Source organism: Lactuca virosa, chromosome 3, assembly GCF_052849685.1.
Source record: "Lactuca virosa cultivar CGN04683 chromosome 3, Lactuca_virosa_CGN04683_v6, whole genome shotgun sequence".
NCBI lineage: Eukaryota > Viridiplantae > Streptophyta > Magnoliopsida > Asterales > Asteraceae > Lactuca > Lactuca virosa.
Genome location: NC_136428.1, coordinates 106,618,761 through 106,639,225, shown reverse-complemented (window position 1 = coordinate 106,639,225; position 20,465 = coordinate 106,618,761). Strand labels below are relative to the sequence as shown.

Sequence of the window (20,465 nt, the reverse complement as noted above, 5' to 3'; positions counted from 1 at the left end):
GCATTGGAGACGAAGCTGCCCAAACTACCTGAGAGATCTAAGAGATGGGAGAGTCGAGGAATATGGCTCTACTTCAGGTAAAATCCATTATCTAACTCTGTAAGTTCCTATTTTTTGATTCTTGATACATGATGTGATAAGATTACATTTTGATGTTTTGCAGGATCGAAGAAAAGAGAGGAAGCTTAAGGAAGAAGCGTGCTGAATCTGATCATGAAGAAATGGTTTTGATCGCATGGATTCGAAGATCAGATTTTTGAGCTGCTGCTCTAGAGTTAGGATAGATTGATTACAAATATGTAATAGCATAGTTTTTCAGTTGAATTGCATTGTACGGACAAATTTTTCCGCAATAAAATAAATTTTGATTTTGTCTTATTTATTTATCCTTGCAATGGTGTGAATGAAAAATTGATGTTTAATTGTTTCTATTATTAGCAATAATGGATTTGATTCTTAATTATGTTATTTGTGGAAATGTCGAGAATTTGCCAAATAAGGGAAGATTCTCATCGCCCAAGTTTCAATTGGACAGAAACTTGGAATCATACAACTTGGTTGCGTGATGAATGAGAAACTTCATATTTGGAAATTAGACTAAATCTTTGACAAAGTGTCAAGAGAAGGACTAGGAGATCGAGTACACTAGGTTGTGCGTTGATCAAGTCCACCACAAGAGTGATAAAGATATTCATCATGATTTACTAAAGTTTAGTAAATATGGTTATACTTATAAGATTACGTATAATTCTGAGTTGATCGAAAGAGTTTCAATCGATAGCAGAACGAATAAGAAGAAACGAGTAGGCAGAAAGATAAAAGTTTCTCTATTCTAAGAAGAAGGGAGAGTACCTTTTATTGTGTTTTATGATAGGTCTTAATGATTAAGAACTATTTCTCAATTGGTCCTCTAAGTGAGTCTTAGTGCATTTGCATGTCTAAGAAGAGGAATCGAGAATTATGGAAATAGTTAAATCAATAAGTCAATCATACTTCGTTCCAATATCAAGTCTTAAGAGTCATACTCCAAGATTGTGACTTGAGTGACAAGTCTTAAGTAGGTTTATAACACTCGTCAAATGTAGAATTTGGAAAAGTTTTCTTATTCTTGCACATTTGAAATTGGTTAGTTATGATGTCTTGGATAAGACAAAGACCAACCAAGACCAATTGTGTGAAGTGTTAAAAGGCTACACTAACTCTTGAATATTTGTTTGTCAAGAAATGTTTCTTGACAAGAGAACCTCATATGTCAAGGAGTCAATGGGAGTCTTAATGGACTTGAAAAGTTTCAAGAACAAATCAAGAATAAACCTAATTGATCATCACTAGCACACGACTTGAGGTATATAACCTATCGTGTTGACGTTATCTTGTTTCTGTACCATTCCAGTTGAGTTAAATGTGCATGTGAGTTCTATGAGTTCTCATTTGAATGCACAAAGACAAAGCACCTTGATCAATGGAAAGTATATTGATATGTAGGGGTGAGTTGTTTGGAAGACATGGTGGGCACTCGTGTTACCATGAGGAAAAAAATAAAGATTGAACAAGTTCAGTCCATATGGTTTTGGATTTGTCGCAAACCTTCGTTTTGACAAATTCACATGGATAGGAACACATACATCTTAAAATCTAAGTGTCATGAGGTTTCCCTCCTTCATGAAAATAAGTGTGAGGAAATCCTTTCACTAAGAGAGATTTTAAGAAGATTGCAATTGTGAAAATTGTATTCTCAAATTCGATTATGATTACGGCATCCCTCTTCATAGTTCGAAGTGTGAGATTTGGCAATTGGTCTGAACATTTGGGACTTAGTAACATAAATTCTGAATTGTTTAGACATACATGTGAGCTATCTGAGGCAAAGGTGTATGAACTTAAAAAGCTTAGATAAAGGCTTATCAAAGCATTAGGTATTAGAAATATGAACTTAAGGAATTCAATAAGCATTGTTTTCTGGAAGTTCAATTGTTTTCTGAATACATGTCAAAGCTAGTGGGAGCATAAGTGTTATGCTGGTAAGAAAATAATCATCATGTTAGTGGAAGCATGATTATTATGGTAAGTATTGCAAGTTAGCAATATTAATTATAGAAAACAAAGATTCACTTTGCAAAGTTGCAAAGGTTGAAAAGTTGTTTTGCTATAATTAAGGGAGAGAATATTATACTTCGTTTCAAAATTCTAAAGCTTAGATCGAGAAATGTTAATAAATTTAGTCAAGGATACATAGTGCATTCTCAGAATTCGATTATGATTACGGCATCCCTCTTCATAGTTCGAATTGTGGGAACATGGCACATAAAATATTATGGCAGAAGGATGATAAAGTATCACGTCTTTATGTGAGACATTATGCATCGTGTCCAATACGCTTCGAGTATAGGATCGATTGCATATGCTATAATATTTGACCGTTCTAAAATTTTCCAAATGCCTAGGGCATTAAGAGGGAAAAAGGGACTAGAATCGGTTTTGACTAAAATAATTAAACAACTATCAAAGGACGATCTGAGGTTCACTGAGGATTTGTCGCTTGTGAGTAGTTGGAAGTATAGTACTGAATAGACTATATTGACATTATTATGAATAGATAAGATTCTATTAAGAATGAGTTGTCATATGGCAAATATGGAAATGTTTCCATTAATGAGAGTTGGATATTAAGAAATATGTTCTAGATTAGAAACTTTTATGCGAGAAGGATGTTCAAAGGAATGTACTTTGAATGTGAGACTTCACGTCTATGGAATTGTCTTGTAACAATTTCCGATAGAATACCTTGTAATTTCATTAGCCGGGTCTTGGTAACTTTTGTGCTATGACATTACGAAAGAATCATTGCATAAAATGTTAGAATCTGACATATTCTAAAAGTGGTAAGAATTTGGTATTCTTATACTAATAATAAGGATTGGGGATTGTGAAATGAGTTTCATTGGAAAAGTTTTTCAATTGATCTATTTCACAAAGTATGGACCATAGGAAACCAAAGTGTGCATGCTTGGAGCATGGGACAATTGTGGTTATAATTCGAGTAATAAGTTGATTTTTTGAAACAGTAAGCAATGAATAATGAGTAATCAATATGGTGTTTAAATAAAAGTGTTTTTATTTACGCTCAAAAACTTTGGGGCCATATAGGATTAATATTATTATTGTGTTTCACTTTGCATGTTTTGACTTCCAGAATAACTGGGTTATTCAAACCTCCACAGTCGGTCATACGTTGGAAGTAGGTATGAAGGAAGACTGTCATGAATCTGTCTGCAGATTGTCTAAAGTGTTTAGACATAGCACAAGTTTGCTGCAGAGTTCATGAGTGCTTTGATAAGATTAAAGTATTGGATTAAACCCACGCTTACTTGAATCACTTCATGGATTTATCACGGCTGATTAGTGAGACGATAACATTGTATGTTCTTGAAACCGAGACGTGTGAGTTGTTATTTGCTGGTCGGTTGCACATTGATGATAAGTAAACGCACCAGTAACTTGGTGTTATAAAACTTATTGTTGTGTGTGATTCGATTAGTAGGTGCAAGCAAGCATTTGAGTCGAAGTTTATCCATTCCTTTTACCCAAAGTGGGATAAAAGCGATATCTGTGGGCCCCTCGATGATTTAGTGATGACACCCTAAGCGCTTGGCCAAGCCGGGACTAAGTTGATGTGTTCAATTGTAGTCTGTTGTCAGTCGTCCTAAATCAGATGTCGGGAAACAATACATAGACAGAGACAATGATTTAAATCCATGTCTCGTGTCTATACGATATCTTGAGAATGGAGGAATATATGATCCCTTATCTAAAGGACACGCGTATCTGATAAGATCAGAGTTGACAACGGCTTTTGAAAGCTACGATTGCTGATCAGGTTCTGAAGTTATGCAAAATAGTTATTAGACTTATCCAAGTGGGAGACTGTTGGATTAGTGTCTAAGTCCATAACTATTTTGGTATGTACTTGACCCGATTATGAGCATGATCCTTTTGGGTTGCCTTCACCATAGCAATATGTAGGATGAATTAAGGAGAGAAAGGTTTAATTATGATTTATTAATATATTATAAGAATAATATATTAAAGGAGAAATCATATTGTTTAATTAATATTAGTCAAGAATTAATTAAGAATTAATTTTGTGACTAAAAGAGATTAATTAAACTTAGGGGACTAGAATTGTAATTATAGGATAATTGCAATTGGGCTATGGATCACCTTGGAATAATAGGTTGGACGAATTCTATGGGGAAGCCCATTAGAAATCGTCCAAGGCATGTTCCAGAAGGGGTCCATGGGCTGCTTAGGGCTTAAGCAGTCAAATTAGGGTTTCCTTGTTGGATAACCCTAATAGCCTAAGTATATAAGGAACCCTTGGGCACCAAAAACGTGGCTAACAATTGGATTAGGGTTTCCAGCCGTTTTTGGTGCCTCCCCTCTCTTCTCTCCTTCATCCAATTGCTTAGTGGTGTTTGTGACTCCATTAGAGGTGCAACACTTGAGGCACTAAGCTTTCTTAAGCAAATCAAAGCAAGGAATTGATTGTTATTACTATATAACAATCAAAGGTAATTACTAAACCCTTATTTCAGTTCTTATATGATAGATCTAGGGTTTATAGCTTTGGATATTCAATTTCATGTTCATTAGACAAACTAGATCCAAAAGCTATTAGGGTTTGCATGTACACCATAGGAATGATGTATTGCTCGAAACCCATCAAAGAAGAAGTCAGTTTCCGATGTCTATATTATGAGAGAGTTTCCTGATGTCTTCCCTGAGGAATTGCTTGGCGTGCCTCCTGAGAGGTAGGTGGAGTTCATGATCAATCTGATCCCTGGTGTCACCCCAATTGCGAAGGCGCCATATCACCTTGTGCCACCTGAGATGTAGGAGTTATCCTCCCATCTATAGGAGTTGTTGGGGAAGGAGTTTATTCGGTCAAGTAGCTCTCCATGGGGAGCACCGATCCTTTTTGTCAAGAAGAAGGATGGTTCACACCGGATGTGCATTGATTACCGGGAGTTGAATAAGTTAAAAGTGAAGAACCGGTATCCATTGCCACAGATTGACGACCTTTTTGATCAGTTTCAGGGGGCATCTTGGTTTTCCAAGATCGACTTAAGATCCGATTATCATCAGATGAGGTTTCGGGAGGAGGATATCATGAATACGGCTTTCTAAACTCGTTATGGGCATTATGAGTTTGTGGTGATGCCTTCCAGGCTCATGAACGCACCGACAGCGTTCATGGATCTCATGAATCGGGTGTGTAGGCCTAGGTTATACCGTTTATAAATTGTTTTCATCGATGATATCTTAGTCTATTCCAAGTCCAAGGAGCAGCATGATGAGCATCTGTGTGAGCTTCTGGGAGCTCTTACGGCGGAGAGGTTGTATGTCAAGTTCTTTAAGTGTGAGTTATGGTTGCGCGAGGTCCAGTTTCTAGGCACTTGGTCAACTAGGACGGTATATTGGTCGACCCGGTCAAGATTGACGCGGTTATGCGGTGGGAAGTTCCGAAGTCTCCATCTGAGATTCGGAGTTTCCTCGGGCTAGCAGTTATTATCGGAGATTCATCAGGGATTTCTCCAAGATTATAGTTCCTCTCACTAGACTGACTAGGAAGGATGCCACCTTCCGTTGGGGGCCTGAGTACCATGCATCATTTGAGACTCTTCGACAGAAGCTCTGTGAGGCACCAGTGCTTACCCTCTCCGAGGGAGTTGAGGATTTTGTTGTATATTGTGACGCATCGGTCATCGGATTGGGTGCAGTTATGATGCCAAGGTGGTATGTGATCGTTTACGCTTCGAGGCAGCTGAAGCCTCATGAGGTGAATTATCCTACTCATGATCTGGAATTAGGGACGGTGGTTTTCCCTCATAATATTTAGCGCCACTACCTGTATGGGGTCCAATGTACTATTTACACGGACCACAAGAGTCTAAGATATCTGATGGATCACCCTAACTTGAATATGAGGCAGCGCAGGTGGGTAGACGTAGTGAAGGACTACAACTGTGAGATTTTGTACCATCCGAGTAAGGCCAACGTGGTGGCTGATGCGCTTAGTCATAGGTCGGTTAGTACTCCAATTCAAGATGTATGTTTGAGGATGACAATTGTGACTCCAATTTTGGAGATTATTAGGGTTGCACAGTCGAAGGCCATCAAGGATGAGAATCGGAAGAGCGAGTGGGTGGTTTGTCAGATATCTGCTTTTCATTATGATAGTCGGGGATTGTTGACGCTGCATGGAAGGATTTGGGTGCCTTATTTGGGTGAGACCTAGCATATTTTGATGGACGAGGCACACAAGTCGAGATTTTCTATTCACCCGGGCACGACGAAGATGTATCACAATCTGAGGCATAGTTATTGGTGTCCATGTATGAAAAGGGATATAGCTTGGTTCGTGGAGTTGTGCTTGACCTGGTGGAAGATCAAGACCGAACATCAGCGCCCTCACGGCAAGTTGCAGCCTCTGTAGGTCCCATTATGTAAATGGGAGCAGATCACTATGGATTTCATCACGAAGTTACCAAAGACTGCAAAGGGTTTGGACGTTATATGGGTGATTGTCGATCGGTTGACCAAGAGTCCTCACTTTTTGGCTATCCGAAAGGGTTCTTTAACTGAGGAGTTAGTCAACATTTATGCCCGAGAGGTGCTTGCTCGCCATGGGGTGCCTACTTATATTGTTTCAGACTGGGACGTTCGCTTCACTTCCATATTTTGGAAGATGTTTCATGAGGATTTGGGTACACAGTTTCACTTTAGCACCGTCTACCATCCGCATACGAATGAACAGAGCGAGCGAACCATTCAAAGGCTCGAGGGTATGCTGAGGGCATGCATCTTGGATTTAGGATGGGATTTGGGACTCTTACCTCCCTTTGGCTGAGTTTTCATACAACAATAGCTATCACGCCATCATTGGTATGCCTGCCTTTGAGCTCCTTTGTGGGAGGAAGTGTCGGACACTGATTTGTTGGGGGAGGTTGGTTAGAGAGTCACGGGGATAACGGAGAAAGTGCTCAAGACGACGGAGCTCATTTAACAGGTTAGGCAGATATTTCAGACAACCCAGAGTCGCCTGAAGAGCTACGCTGACCGACGTCGATCTGAGTTGGAATTTTAGGTCGGGGATATGGTACTTATAAAGGTGTCTCCATGGAAATGCGTCATCCGATTTGGGAAGCGGTGCAAGTTGGGCCCCATGTTTATGGGTCCATTCCAGGTAGCAGCTAGGGTGGGCAAGGTGGCCTACTGCTTGGATTTACCGGATTTATCTCATTCAAATTCACAGCACCTTCCATGTGTCCCAATTGCGAAAATGTGTGGTAGACGAGAAAACTGCAGTACCTTTTGATGACATTCAGGTTGATGACTACCTGAATTACATCGAACGGCCGGTAGCGATTATCGATAGGAAGACGAAGACTATACGAAACAAGGTGGTGGACTTGGTGAAAGTGCAGTGGCAGCATCGGAAGGGGTCTGAGTGGACTTGGGAGCCCGAGGAGGAGATGTGTATCCACTATCCTGCTTTATTCGAGATTGAGGACTTCAAGGGCGAAGTCTGATTCTAGTGGGGGAGATTTGTAACACCGAGACCCGCAAGTATGATTTTCCTTGGATTATTTTTTGGCATTAAGTGTATTTTTAAGTCCTACACGGGGCGTAGGATGGCCTCCTACGCTTAGCGGAGGAGAAAGACTTCATATGGGCATTTAAGGACTTACGATGGACGTAAGTATGGTTGCGCAACGCATGGTATGTAGAATCTAAAACCATAATTTCCGGGGTTTTGAGGTCATTTAAAGGCTCTAACCCTCTTGAGGGCCTCTTCATACCTAGCCTCCATCCTCCCATCCAGACCCTTTGAAACCCTAACCATTTTTATGAGAACCTTCAGGTTTTAAAGTGTTCTTGTGTGCCCCTTTGAAGGAGAATACCTTTGGAGAAGCATCTTGTAGCTCCAAGCCTTGTAGATCCAGATCATTCATCTTGTTTTCCACCTCCAGAAGGTATAAAGTTCCCATCTTGCCGATCTCTCATGCTAGATCTAGTTAGTTATGCATTTTGTATGCTTTTTGTCCCATAACTTTGGTTTTTGTGAGTATGACCTACTCCAAACCATTTGAAGACCATTTCCTATTGTTTTGGGGGTTGTTGAATTATAAAGTTGAGAGCTTGATCACTCCCATCCACCCCATGCATGAGATCTTGAGTATTTGTGCACTTCATGGACTTAGGATTTGTTTTATGGCCCATTTATGGCATGAAAATGGATAAAGTCACACACTTTATTCATTAAGTCGTTCCTTTGGTTCATATCTAGAAGTTTGAGGAGCAAACTTTCTGTATTAAGAGCTTAATGAAACTTTTGACATTCAGACCAGTACGCGGGGCGTAAGTCTTGTTACGTTGGGCGTAGCTTGGTTTTAACCCATAACCACCTAGCTCTACGTCATGTGTGGAGTAGTTTGTACGAAGGGTGTAGTAGGGTTGACCGTTGACTTTAACGGTTGTAGACTTTTGGGTCAAACTAGGGTTTTAAGGGTGTATACTAAGAGGGTATTCTTTACTGTTGTCAGGTGTCTTGTTGCTCCTGTTTACCCTATGTGTGTAAGAGTTGTAATTCTAGCTGTTATTCACAAGGTGAGTCTTCTCACTACCTTTGTCTGTGTGGTATTTATGTCTATAACCATCCGGGTCTTAATTGTTGATTATTGTTATATGTGAATTAAATTGAATTGCTGATGATTTATGGATTGCTGAAAATCCACAGGGTTGCTGATAACCCCTGAAACGTGTTATTAATCCACAAGGCATGTTGTTAGCCCACCAAGATTGCTGATAATCCCTAAGGTTGCTGATAACCCATAATTGTTTATTATGTTGTGTTGTATTGATGTTTTAGGGAAATACTTACTAAGTTTTATGCTTATAGTTGTGGATTGAATGTGTTTTAGGTACTTCAGATGATCACTGTACACTCCGGCTTGCAGATTTTATGATTATCGTATTTTGATACTCTGATTTGGGATGAGTGTATTGATACTCCTAAGATTTTTCTTGATTTAGTTGTATGATACTTGAGGTTTTTGCTAAAATAAAAATAAAAATTTTGTGGTAAAAATCAGTATGTTACACTCATCTTCCGTCACGCTGGTACGCCAAAGCATTTTGCGGCAAATTAATCTCAATTGAACTTCTCTCTCTCTCTCTCTCTCTCTCTCTCTCTCTCTCTCTCTCTCTCTCTCTCTCTCTCTCTCTCTCTATATATATATATATATATATATATATATATATATATATATATATATATATATATATATATATATATATATATATATATATATATATATATATATAGAAAAAGTAGAAACGATATGACTTATGATACCGGATCCAGGCAGAATGGGAATATACACCTCTAGATGAGGTGGTGGCACACAACGACCAATCTTGAAAGACCACTCTTTCGTCTAAGGATGCCTAACCGCCGCACCGATCATATATATATATATATATATATATATATATATATATATATATATATATATATATATATATATATATATATACATTCTGCCGTCATTATTTAGTCGTTTTTACTTCTTTAAACAGAAATTGTTAGCTTATTACATTTTGATAACCTGTTCTAATACCGAAAAGGTTGTTAAAGACTTTTACAAATAAGCCTAAATTGTTTTACATAACAATCCCAAAGACCCCCCTTAGTTATTTTTAGTTGGCTGGAGACGGAATGAATTAAACATGTAAACTACATGAATAGAGAATAATAAATGTTATATACTACATGCTAGTTTTGATAAATATACTGTAGATGAGTTAGATTTAAATGTGGATTGATATTTATTGTGTAGACGTGTGGACAATGCTATTCTGTGAGAATGACAAAGAAAATATTTTGTTTGATAATATGGATACGTTCAATCTTACATAACTATTGTCATTATCAAACATTCTCACTAATTAAATCGTCTATAAGGTTGTTATAGACTTTTTATTATTATTCTCATTCTGTCAGAATGCTTATTGAGTCATATTATGCAAGAATGAGAATGAGTAAAAAATGATGTGTGAGAACATAAATGAATAAGAATTAGTGATAATGCATGAAAATGACGATAGTTGTGTGAGATTGAACGTATTCACATCACTAAACAACTTATTCTCTTAGTAATTGTCATAGAATAACATTATCCACGCGTCCTCACAATAGTTGTTCATCCACATTATAACCTAGCCCTACCGTAGATTACACTAAAAAATGTAAACATTTTTTACACTTAAAAATCTAAACATATTTTCCCTTTTTAATAAAATAGAATATGATGCATTGGTGCTTTTTAAGAGCCTTTGGGGTACGGTTGGTAATGAGTTTTTGAGAGATTTTAGAAATTTTTAGCATTTGTTTTTTAAGAAAAAACTTCATTCGAAAATATGAACTTAAAATTTTTATTTAAAAAACATAATAATAATCTACAAGCTACTTCAAATACTATTAGAAATATTTTGTTTTTATTTTCTATGATATTTTACATCTATATTCATAAGTTATTCCTCCACTCTTAAATCTATTGAAAGTAATGCTACACCTTTTTAAAACTCCACCGGAATAACATATGATAAACGACCAAAAACTTATGTATTCCAAAAGGCTATAATATTTTTCCTTGCAAAAAAAAGAAAAGTCGACTATAAGGTAGACAAGTAAACCTAAAAGTTAGTAGTAAATTAATGAAATATTGAAGTCAAGCTAAACCTACTCTTACATAACATAATTACATAAGACTTCTATAGTTACTTATTTATTTGGAAAATATATTATATTTTTAACGAATGGACCAATATATTTAAATAAATGAATAGTTAGTAGTACGGTGATCACATTACATAGTTGTCAAGTTCATATAAAATAATGACTTGGTCAATGAATTAAATCTCACTTAAAACCACTAACCAATTTAATACACATCTTGATCTAGCAGTAACGTTCTATTAATTATCTAATCATGAAATGCTTTCTTTAATCTTTCAATGTGATCATGGATTGTACATGTCGTTTGACCTTTTAAAGTAATTTTCTAATGCCCCACTTTTTAGACCATGCCATTTTATATGTCATCTCTTCAGGGATTAGAGTTTACATATATTTGGCTATTTGCTTGAATGTAAACAATAATAATGTTTACATTACACTTCTTTTTAAACTTGGCTTATCTAGATTTTAGGTCCCATAAGAATGTTGAAATTGATTCTATGTCTAAAACTTGTTTAATCATCAAATTACACTGAAACATGAACTTTATAAATTTATATAGCAAATCTCGAGGTTTCACAATTAGAAGTAGGAAGCAAGCACAATTGATCACATGTATCACTTAAGATTATTCTTCGCCCACAAGTCACAAACTATATCTAATTCCATTCATAGCTCTTGATGTGTATAATCCGTTCAAAAACTTGATGTGTAAAATTCAGTCATAAATTTATAATCGATTTTACTAGAATTAGAAATTATTACACAAATGGACAAGTGCACCCAATTGTTTAGTAATATAGTTTTGATAAAAACGAGTGTCGAACACTAGAGGAACGAATATGATTCAATCAAAACATCTAATTGTCAGTTACACTAAAAACAGTAAAAAAAAAGGGGGGAATTTATTACCAAACCGCAAACTAAGAAAGAAAGCAAAACAAAACTAGAAAATTGATTAGGAAATAGATAAATAAAGATACTTTAGTTAGACTTTGATTACACCCTTTTCCTTAATGTTGAGATCTATTACCTGCAGAGGATATTAGTTACTCATTCATCGATTTCTAATGTGGTTAAGTCTCTTAGTTTATTTCTAATCTTGATGATTCTAAAGACAATTAACACAATTGTCATATAATTAACTATCTTTATTACCCATATTTAGTCCGTATTATGCAAAATTTAATCTTTGTTAATCTAATAGTTATGAAAAATCAATACTACATAGAATGGTCATCTAATACAATTCACACATATTAAAGTTCATTACTATATCTACTTAACTATAAGATTTGTCTATCACTAGTTATAATTGTCAATAATCATGATCTACTATGATTCAAGCAAACACATTTGTCTTTAATTAAACAAACACAATAAATTATATCACTAGTAACATCCAAATAACAATCAAACCAATCATTAAATGTTCATCTATATCTAATTAAAAATACATGAAGTTGTAAAAACAGACTTTGAAAAAATATATATATATATAAAACTAAACGATGATAGTTTTAAAAGTTTAGAGACTAATAAGAGTCCAAAAAAAGTTAGTAATCTTAAATAGACAAAAAGGACAGTTCAAAGACCATTTTGGCAAACATTAACAAGTTTATTAACATCTTAACTTTTAAAATGACCAACAATTTTAAAACGAGTTAAATGACCAAATAAGCTGATAACCAAAAGTTAAAATGAACAAATTTGACTTTAACCCTAAAATATAAACTCACAACAATTCTGCAATTCTTTTTTATACGGAGATAGATCTCACCCAAGATCAAGGTGTACATGCCATCACAAACATGAACTCAAAACCACATCCAAATGTAAATCCTAATACTCTTCAAGATAACAAAGATATACATAATGGGAGAGAAGAAATTCTAACTTCGGTTCACATAACCTAAAAAAACAAGAACAAAATGACACCCTCAAACTTAAAAGCATACAAATCCATAAACCATCTTCAAAATACAAACTATCTGCTCCATTCTAAATCAGCACCGGATCGCGGGTTACCATTATTCAAACGGGTCGAGTCTTGGGGTTTTATAGAATTCACAAATGTATGCCAACCCAAAAGGTAAGGCACAGCAAACTGCATAACACACACACACACAATAAGTTATAAAAAAAACAACCCAAAAATTTATATATAAAAAAAAATGAAGACATAAATTGATGCAGGAAAGAATATATATACATTGAAAGCTGAGACAAGAATTGCAAACTCTGCCTTTGTAACAGGGATATAAATGCTTTCGTCCATGTTTATAAGCTTGTTTTGAACACCTTCAAGTTATAAAAAAAAAAAAAAAAAAAAAAGTTGGGTTAAATTTATAATCAAGAAAAGAGTGGATTAAGAGTTGAAAATAGTAAAACAAAAAAAAGATTAATACTTAGATTAAAGAAGTGGCCCGATCCATCTGGGAGAGGCTCCACCTTTAAAACCTTCCTAACTCTGCCTTCATCACTGTAAAAAATCATGGTGACATTAGTTTTATTTAAAAAGAAAAAAAAAACATTTGATTTAATAAATGACATTTAAATTATATATAAAGGTTACCTTTTTCCTTTAAAAGGGTCGTGAAAGAATTCACATGAATCTTTCGCACCAAGGCTGATTATACTTCCGATTTCAGTAACTGATAATGAGAATACCTGGAATTGCATATGGAATTATAAAAAGAATAAATTATGCGAAAATATATGCTTAACGCAAAAGTTCACAGGAATAACTATAATAAACAGAACATTAACATACAACATTGACTAGTAGAATGAACTTATCAAAGAAATATAGACAATCTTTTAAGAACAGAGGCTGTAATCTTTACACATTAGATCTTCTATAATCTAGTAATCATGTCATATTTAAGACACGAGTCAGGATCTTTATCAATTTTGACACATTTAGTTTAGAATGAAAACATCAAAACAGTGTAGCAAATGAAGCGCAAAAGAAATTCGTTTATATCAGTCGAAAATCAAGAAAATAAAGTTACCTGCTTTCTACTCCAATCATATTGACGAACACCAGCAGAAGGCGCAAATTGAAGCAACACGAAACCCTCTTTTGTCAACTTAAACGCCCCCGACTATGCAAACAATCACCCACAAAATCAAACAACGTGTATCGAAGAATCATATTATAGTAAGCCAACATTTAAACAGTAAACGAAGAAACAATCAGGCATACGTCTAAAGGCGCGAACTCTGGAGGGCGAGGTTCAACTGTAAGAGCAGCCTTTCCTTTGTATATCGAATGCCCGATGAAAACCTTCGGAGCGTCTGTTCATCAATCGAAATCCGAAACAAAACAAAACGCGTTTCACATTTTGAGTAACATTTTCATTTTACAAAATAAGAAGAGATGTTACCTTCTCTGGGTTGAGAGTAAGATGAAGCATCAGGTCGTTGTTGTTGGTCGGAGTATTGACATTTCAGACTGAGTTTTCTTGAGCTGGGGTTTATGAATTTGATTGTAGGAGGAGAAGAGAGATGTGGGTTTAATATGAAAGGGGATTTAGGGTTTTGGATGATGTAGCCACCTTGTGTTGAAGATAGTGATAGGTTTAACATTCTTTCTGCCCTCGACGATGATTTTTGATGGAGTTCTTCACCGTAGACGGTGAGAAATAACTAAAATCTTGAAAAATCTCTGTTTTCCTCTCTCTCGGTCCTGGATAGACAAAAGGACGAATGTACTAAAATCTTGAAAAACCCATTCAAAACCCTACTTTTAGCTCCACGGAACTTTTGTTTCTAAAGGTGTACGTGCAAAAGTGTTTATCGGGTGTGTGATAAAACGGTTTTTTTAGGTTGGCATTTCTAATCCAATCCAACCCAATAGATATTTAGGTTTAGATTTTTAACCATTTAATTAAATAAATTAACCCTTTTAATTAAATGGGTTAATCCGTTTACAACCCGTTAACCCATATAAAATTATTAAATATTTTTAATGTTATATTTATTTATTTAGTATTATTATTTAGTTGATTATTATATTTTGATTATTTTATTTATCAAAACTATGGGTTGGTAACTATTATTGAAATTCTGAGTTGGTAAAAATGATATCCAAGTTGCATAGAATTTTGAAATTAAACATTTATAATGTTTTATAGATGTAAACACTTATTTTTGTTTTCAAACTTGAACAATTATTATAGCTTTAAAATTGTATGCAATTTTATTTGATGAATTATTTGATTTTTAAAGGATTTTTTTTGTAAATATTTAAATGGATCGACCCGGGTTTAATATGTTTAGTAAATAGGTTGGATTGGAAAATCAATAAACAAGCAAACCCAATTTCAACTCATCTACTAAAAAGGTTGGGTTAGGTTACAAATTTTCAACTCATTTACTTAAACAGGTTATGTTGGGTAGAAATTTTCAACACATTTAAATAAATAGGTCAACTCGTTTATGACCCAACCCAACCCATTGTCACCCCTAGTTTTTTTTTTTAAATGTTTCTATTTGTAACCTCCCAGAAATAAGACCCAAAATTTTCATTTTTAATTTGATGAAACCAGTATTCTAAAAACATCATCAATATAATCCCAATAAAAATAAGTGTAACAAACATCATCTCAAATCAGAGTACATCACAAAAAGCGGAGCGAGGTGGTGTGTGCTCTACAATCATCCCGAACACTTCCCCTTGTAACTGGAAGTACCTGAAACATAAACTGAAAATCGTAAACACAAAGCTAGTGAGTTCCCCAAACTACCTCATACAATACATATTAAATCACATATTGGGCCTCCGCCCTCCATCGAGCCCCACCTGGTATCGACTCCCACTCGGCTTTGGGCCTCGCCCGACATCGAGCCCCGCTCGGTATACAAATTTGTTATTCTTAGGCCACGTCTGACATCGGGCCCCGCCCACCATACACATAGACATATATCACATAATCATACTAACACATACAATGATCATAAAACAATAGCATACGATACAGTCATCGGGCCTCGCCTGACATCGAGCCCCGTCCGGTATACATAGCAGAGCATATCGCATGCAAGGGTCACGCAGACTCCTAGCATCCTAACATAAATAACAAGGGCCGACATTGGTGCCTTAGACCCGCTAAACTCAGTGAGGAAACTCACCTTGCCTGCTGAATCACACGACTAAATCTTTGGCTACTAAATGACGAATCCCCGAGCTATCAATATCAAATAACATCCAATTAATAAATGGAATTCAATCTGTTGGGCTTATATTGTTGCGTCATGGGCTCGGTCCTTAGCCCAGTTTTGATTGCCGGTGTGGGCCTGTCCAACCGTGCATGTTTTCACTAGGGTTTAGTATTTAAGCTGCATGCATGCAGCCTTTGAAAAAAAAACGCTTTTATTATTATTCTTATTGAGTATTGTAAACCCTAGCTCGCCTCTACAGTGGACGTTCTTCATAGAGCTCTGCTGAGGCGTGACTATACTTGAATCATAAGCATAACGTTGATTATGTTCTGTGTTCTTAATATTATTGTGTTTGTCTTGTTTGATCTTCGTCTTTTACCTGTGAAAGATCTAATCGATCTGAGATTTATTCTCATCAATTGGTATCAGAGCAGGAGACTGTGTAATTCATACACATCTCTTCTGTCGAAGAAGTTATTAGGGTTTTTCTACATTGATTGATATTAATTGAGCCGTCATTCCATATTGGCGTATCTCATTAATTGTCGATCTTACTCTAACGATAAATTACAAGTCTGATCTTAAACAGGTTATCGATCAAAATTCATCACAATGTCCATGGATGATTCGCAAACTAATCCAATTAACATCTCAACAGTATCGGATCAACGACAAGGATTCCAATCTTGTACACTCAGGATTATGAGGTTTGGACGCACCACTTTGAAGATTATGTGATTGGCTCAGAAGATAATGGGTATTTGATCTGGGAAGCTATCACAGTTGGCCCATTTGCTCATTCAAGTACCTCAAGGATTGTCAAAACTCAAAAGGAGTACAATCAGCTTGTTAGTGATGTGAAAGATATTCCTCAAGACGAGAAAGAAAAGTTTAAATGTAACATTAAAGCCTTAAGAATGATTAGGTTTGCATTGCAGTCCGATACGTTTCGTCTGGTAAATTCATGCACTACAGCTAAAGAGATATGGGACAGACTAAAAGAATTGTATTCCATTGACGCAGATCTGGAACATTCGATACAGACTTTGCTGCTTTCTGAATTTGGTGATTTCAAACAGAAGTCGGAAGAGAAACTTATTCAGACTTTTGATCGCTTTAATCATCTTTTAAGTAAGATGATAAAGCATGGGATCGAAAGGAAGGTTATTGAACAGAAGGTCACATTCATGAACGGTCTAAGACCCGAATGGATGGCAGTTGTGTCAACAGTAAAGGCACATGAACAGTTTAAATAGTATTCTCTGGCGAAACTGGTGGGAATTTTGAAATCCCATGAAAGTGCACTGACTAAGGAAACGAATGTGGTTTCTAGCTTAGGTTCGTTAGCCCTTGTTTCTAAAGAAAAAAATTATGTTGAAGAAGAAGAGGAATTGGATCTTGCCGACTATGATCTAACCGGTGAAGAGTATGCCCTAATGGTGTCCAATCCTAGAAAGTTCATTAAAAGAAAGTTCCCAGCCAACAAGAACCGAAACTGGCAGGGAAGTTACAGCGCTAAAAAGGTTAAGGAGGAACCGAAGATAGTATCGAAGTCAGAAGAGTCCAAGAAAGAAGTGAAAAATGGTGGAGACTCAGGATTTGATTGCCATTACTGTGGAGGCAAGAATCACTTTGCCAAGGACTGCATGCTGAAAAAGAGGGCAGAAAAGACAGATGATGATGATGAGGAAGCGAGCCTCCTGAGACGACTGGAGGAAATCAAGAAAAGAAAGTCTGCTGTTAACAATAAAACTATAAATGCTTTGATTGTACAGGATACAGGCAATAGTGACGAATTTGGTGGCGTCGAAGTATGGTCCACAGACTCAGAGGACGAAGAAGTAAGAAGACCCACTCATGGCAAGGAGATGCTGGTAAAAGAAGAACACACTGCTGGAAGGTGTTTCATGGTGACCGAAGGTGTATCCCAGATGAGAGGATATACAACTGATGGAGGAATAGAAGGCGAGAAGGAGCGAGAGGACAGGTGTTTTGCTGCGAAACCTGTTAGTGTACAGATCAACGAATGTGATGAGTTGATCAAGAAGGTACAAGATATTCTTGCTTCTCTAAAATTACCTGTTACTAACTATGAAAAGGAACTAAATAGCTTAAAATCTAAATTTTCTAGTATAAGTAGCAGTCTTTCCCAAACCCGTGTCACAAACTCTAACCTGACTGATCAACTTAGCAGAGGGTATCGTCGAAGAGTGAGGAAAGGAGGATGTGGATTGAGCTGAAGGAGAAAGAGTTGGTTAGGTCTAAGGATGAGTCAATTTATTTGCAAAGAGACAATCTTAAACTTTTAAAACAACGAAATGTGTTTTGTTTGATTGCTAAAAGACTTTATTTTAATATCACTCAGTTGCATCTCGATTGTGAAATAGGAAAGAAGATACATCGCATGATTTTGCCCTTCCTTGAGTTAAAGGAGGATGAAATCGATGCTGAAGCTTATAACTGTGAAAGCGTGGTATCCTCTGATGAGATCTCACCTACATACAAAATCGGTCTTGACAAAATTGAGTCCTACATTAAGTCCAAGGACCATAAGGACATGCTCAAAAATCTGTTATATGAGAATGATAGATTGAAGATAAGAGCCGAAACGGTACAGAAATTTGACTCGTTGAATGCCAAACTAAGTTCAGAAAATAAAATTGATGTTGAAAATACATCTGAACTTAATGAGGATGATGATCTGAGTGAAATCTCTGTAGAGGACGTGTGACACCCCCAAACCAAGGATGGCGGAAACGTCCGGGGGTGGAGGACTTCATGTATAGTATCATAACAACAATTGTAATAGTAATTCAAGCAAACCCAACCAACATATATATAATTGAAAAAGTTACATCATTGTATGAATTACATGTTTACGAATCAATTACAATATGTTGACAAAATATGAAATAGTAGACGCCTTAGCGTCCCATCCTCAAATGCACTTGGTTACCTGTTTAATGATTTCCTGAGAATACAAGTTGTTTGAAAAAGTGTCAACACAAAGGTTGGTGAGTTCATAAGCTTTTGTTTAGTATTATTAAAAGCCTTTCGTTTATAAAAGTATTATTTATTTTAGAAAATCCAATATTTTCCTTAAAATGTATATGTAGTCTTAAATCCAAAGACCGAAATGTATAAGTAACTTTTCTTACTTATAATAAATAATGTGAGTTTATGTGAGTTTATTAAAGCCTTTTCTTGTAAAAGTAGTGTTCGTTCCAGACAATCCAATATTTTCCTTAATGTGTAAATGTAGTCTTAAAACCCAAAGACCGAAATGTACAAGTAGTGTTCGTTCCTTATAGTAAAACAATGCAAGTTTAAATCGACATAAACTCGTTTGATTTTAGTGAAATCCCCGTAAATTCTATGTTTGTTAATACCACATGTGAGTTATTATAACCATGCTATGACCTAGTTGGCCTGAAACGACGTTCTTCAGGCGTCGGAAATGTTATGACATTTGTCACCCCAGACCTGTCGGTCTAGCTGTTGCATGCAGCTAAGGTGTGGGTTTGTCAGACCCAATATAGATCTATATACAAGTATCACGCTCTCCCTCGAGGAGACTCTGGTTATAATACAAGACTTATTTGTAAATTGAATCGAATGTCTCACAGAAGTCATTAACGAATTTACGTGTAGTGTAATGAAAACTTGGTACCGTATGGCCGTACCTTGCTTAATGAAAATATCCTTTGTATAAATGTACCCTTTTTAAATGTATGTGTTATGTAATGTTTCATAAAGTCATTAACGGAATTACGTGTTATGAAAACTTGGTACCGTATGGCCGTACCTTGCTTAATGAAAATATCTTTTGTATAAATGTACCCTTTTTAAATGTATGTATTATTTAATGTATCATAAACTATACCTATTATAGTTTATCAACCAAGGGTAGTACGTAGTAATGTATGCAAACTATATTCAAAATAGTTTATTAAATGTTTGAATGTATCGGTTGTACTTTGATTATAATCACTTGTTATTCTTTATATTTTATATGTCCAAATCCATTTGTAAACTGATGTGTGTCTAAATATTAAGATAAAATGTCATATATTGCAATAACATATAATCACATAAAGATATACACCTTGCTCAACATTTTACAAGGTGAAATGAAATTGACAGCAACTTTTTGTTGTATACAGTTTCTGTTACTGTTCTTAGAAAATTTATAGAAAAATCATCAAAGCTCTAAATCCAAATCCGCAAATTCTGAGAGTTTGGAATATGAGTCTAGTTTGTTCGTAAATTTTATCATGATTTTTAGTGATCTCTAACAGAGGTGAAAATGTTCATAATCACAGACTGGTCCGGGTTTGCCTCTGAAATGATAGGCAGTTTTGTAAAAATCACCATAAATTGTAGAAAAATCATATGGAGATGTGCAAGTAGCCATTTTAAAGCTAAGAGTTTGAACTACTTGCACCTGGAACAGTTTTGGTCAACTTAAATATTTTAGTTTTCAAAACTGTTCCAGGTG

The 20,465-nt window shown here is 35.8% G+C and overlaps 1 protein-coding gene across 1 annotated transcript; it reads right to left on the bottom strand.

Moving 5' to 3' along the window:
- Positions 1–12,545: 12,545 nt before the first annotated feature.
- On the bottom strand, positions 12,546–14,598 carry LOC145166348 (single-stranded DNA-binding protein WHY1, chloroplastic-like). The gene is made up of 7 exons (XM_079085300.1): positions 14,191–14,598; positions 14,010–14,101; positions 13,816–13,908; positions 13,377–13,471; positions 13,210–13,283; positions 13,014–13,102; positions 12,546–12,908 (listed from the first exon to the last, which is right to left on the bottom strand). Exons 1-7 carry the CDS (start codon positions 14,390–14,392, stop codon positions 12,789–12,791), a joined length of 765 nt encoding a protein of 254 aa, XP_078941426.1. The 5' UTR covers positions 14,393–14,598; the 3' UTR covers positions 12,546–12,788.
- Positions 14,599–20,465: the final 5,867 nt, after the last annotated feature.

What these genes read in the sequence shown, in the direction of transcription:
- LOC145166348 (XM_079085300.1), bottom strand. Translation starts at nt 14,392, where the DNA reads ATGTTAAACCTATCACTATCTTCAACACAAGGTGGCTACATCATCCAA. An exon ending in TTACTCTCAACCCAGAGAAG is followed by an intron (nt 14,102 to 14,190) that starts GTAACATCTCTT and finishes ATTGATGAACAG; the next exon opens with ACGCTCCGAAGGTTTTCATC. An exon ending in ATGATTGGAGTAGAAAGCAG is followed by an intron (nt 13,472 to 13,815) that starts GTAACTTTATTT and finishes ATGCAATTCCAG; the next exon opens with GTATTCTCATTATCAGTTAC.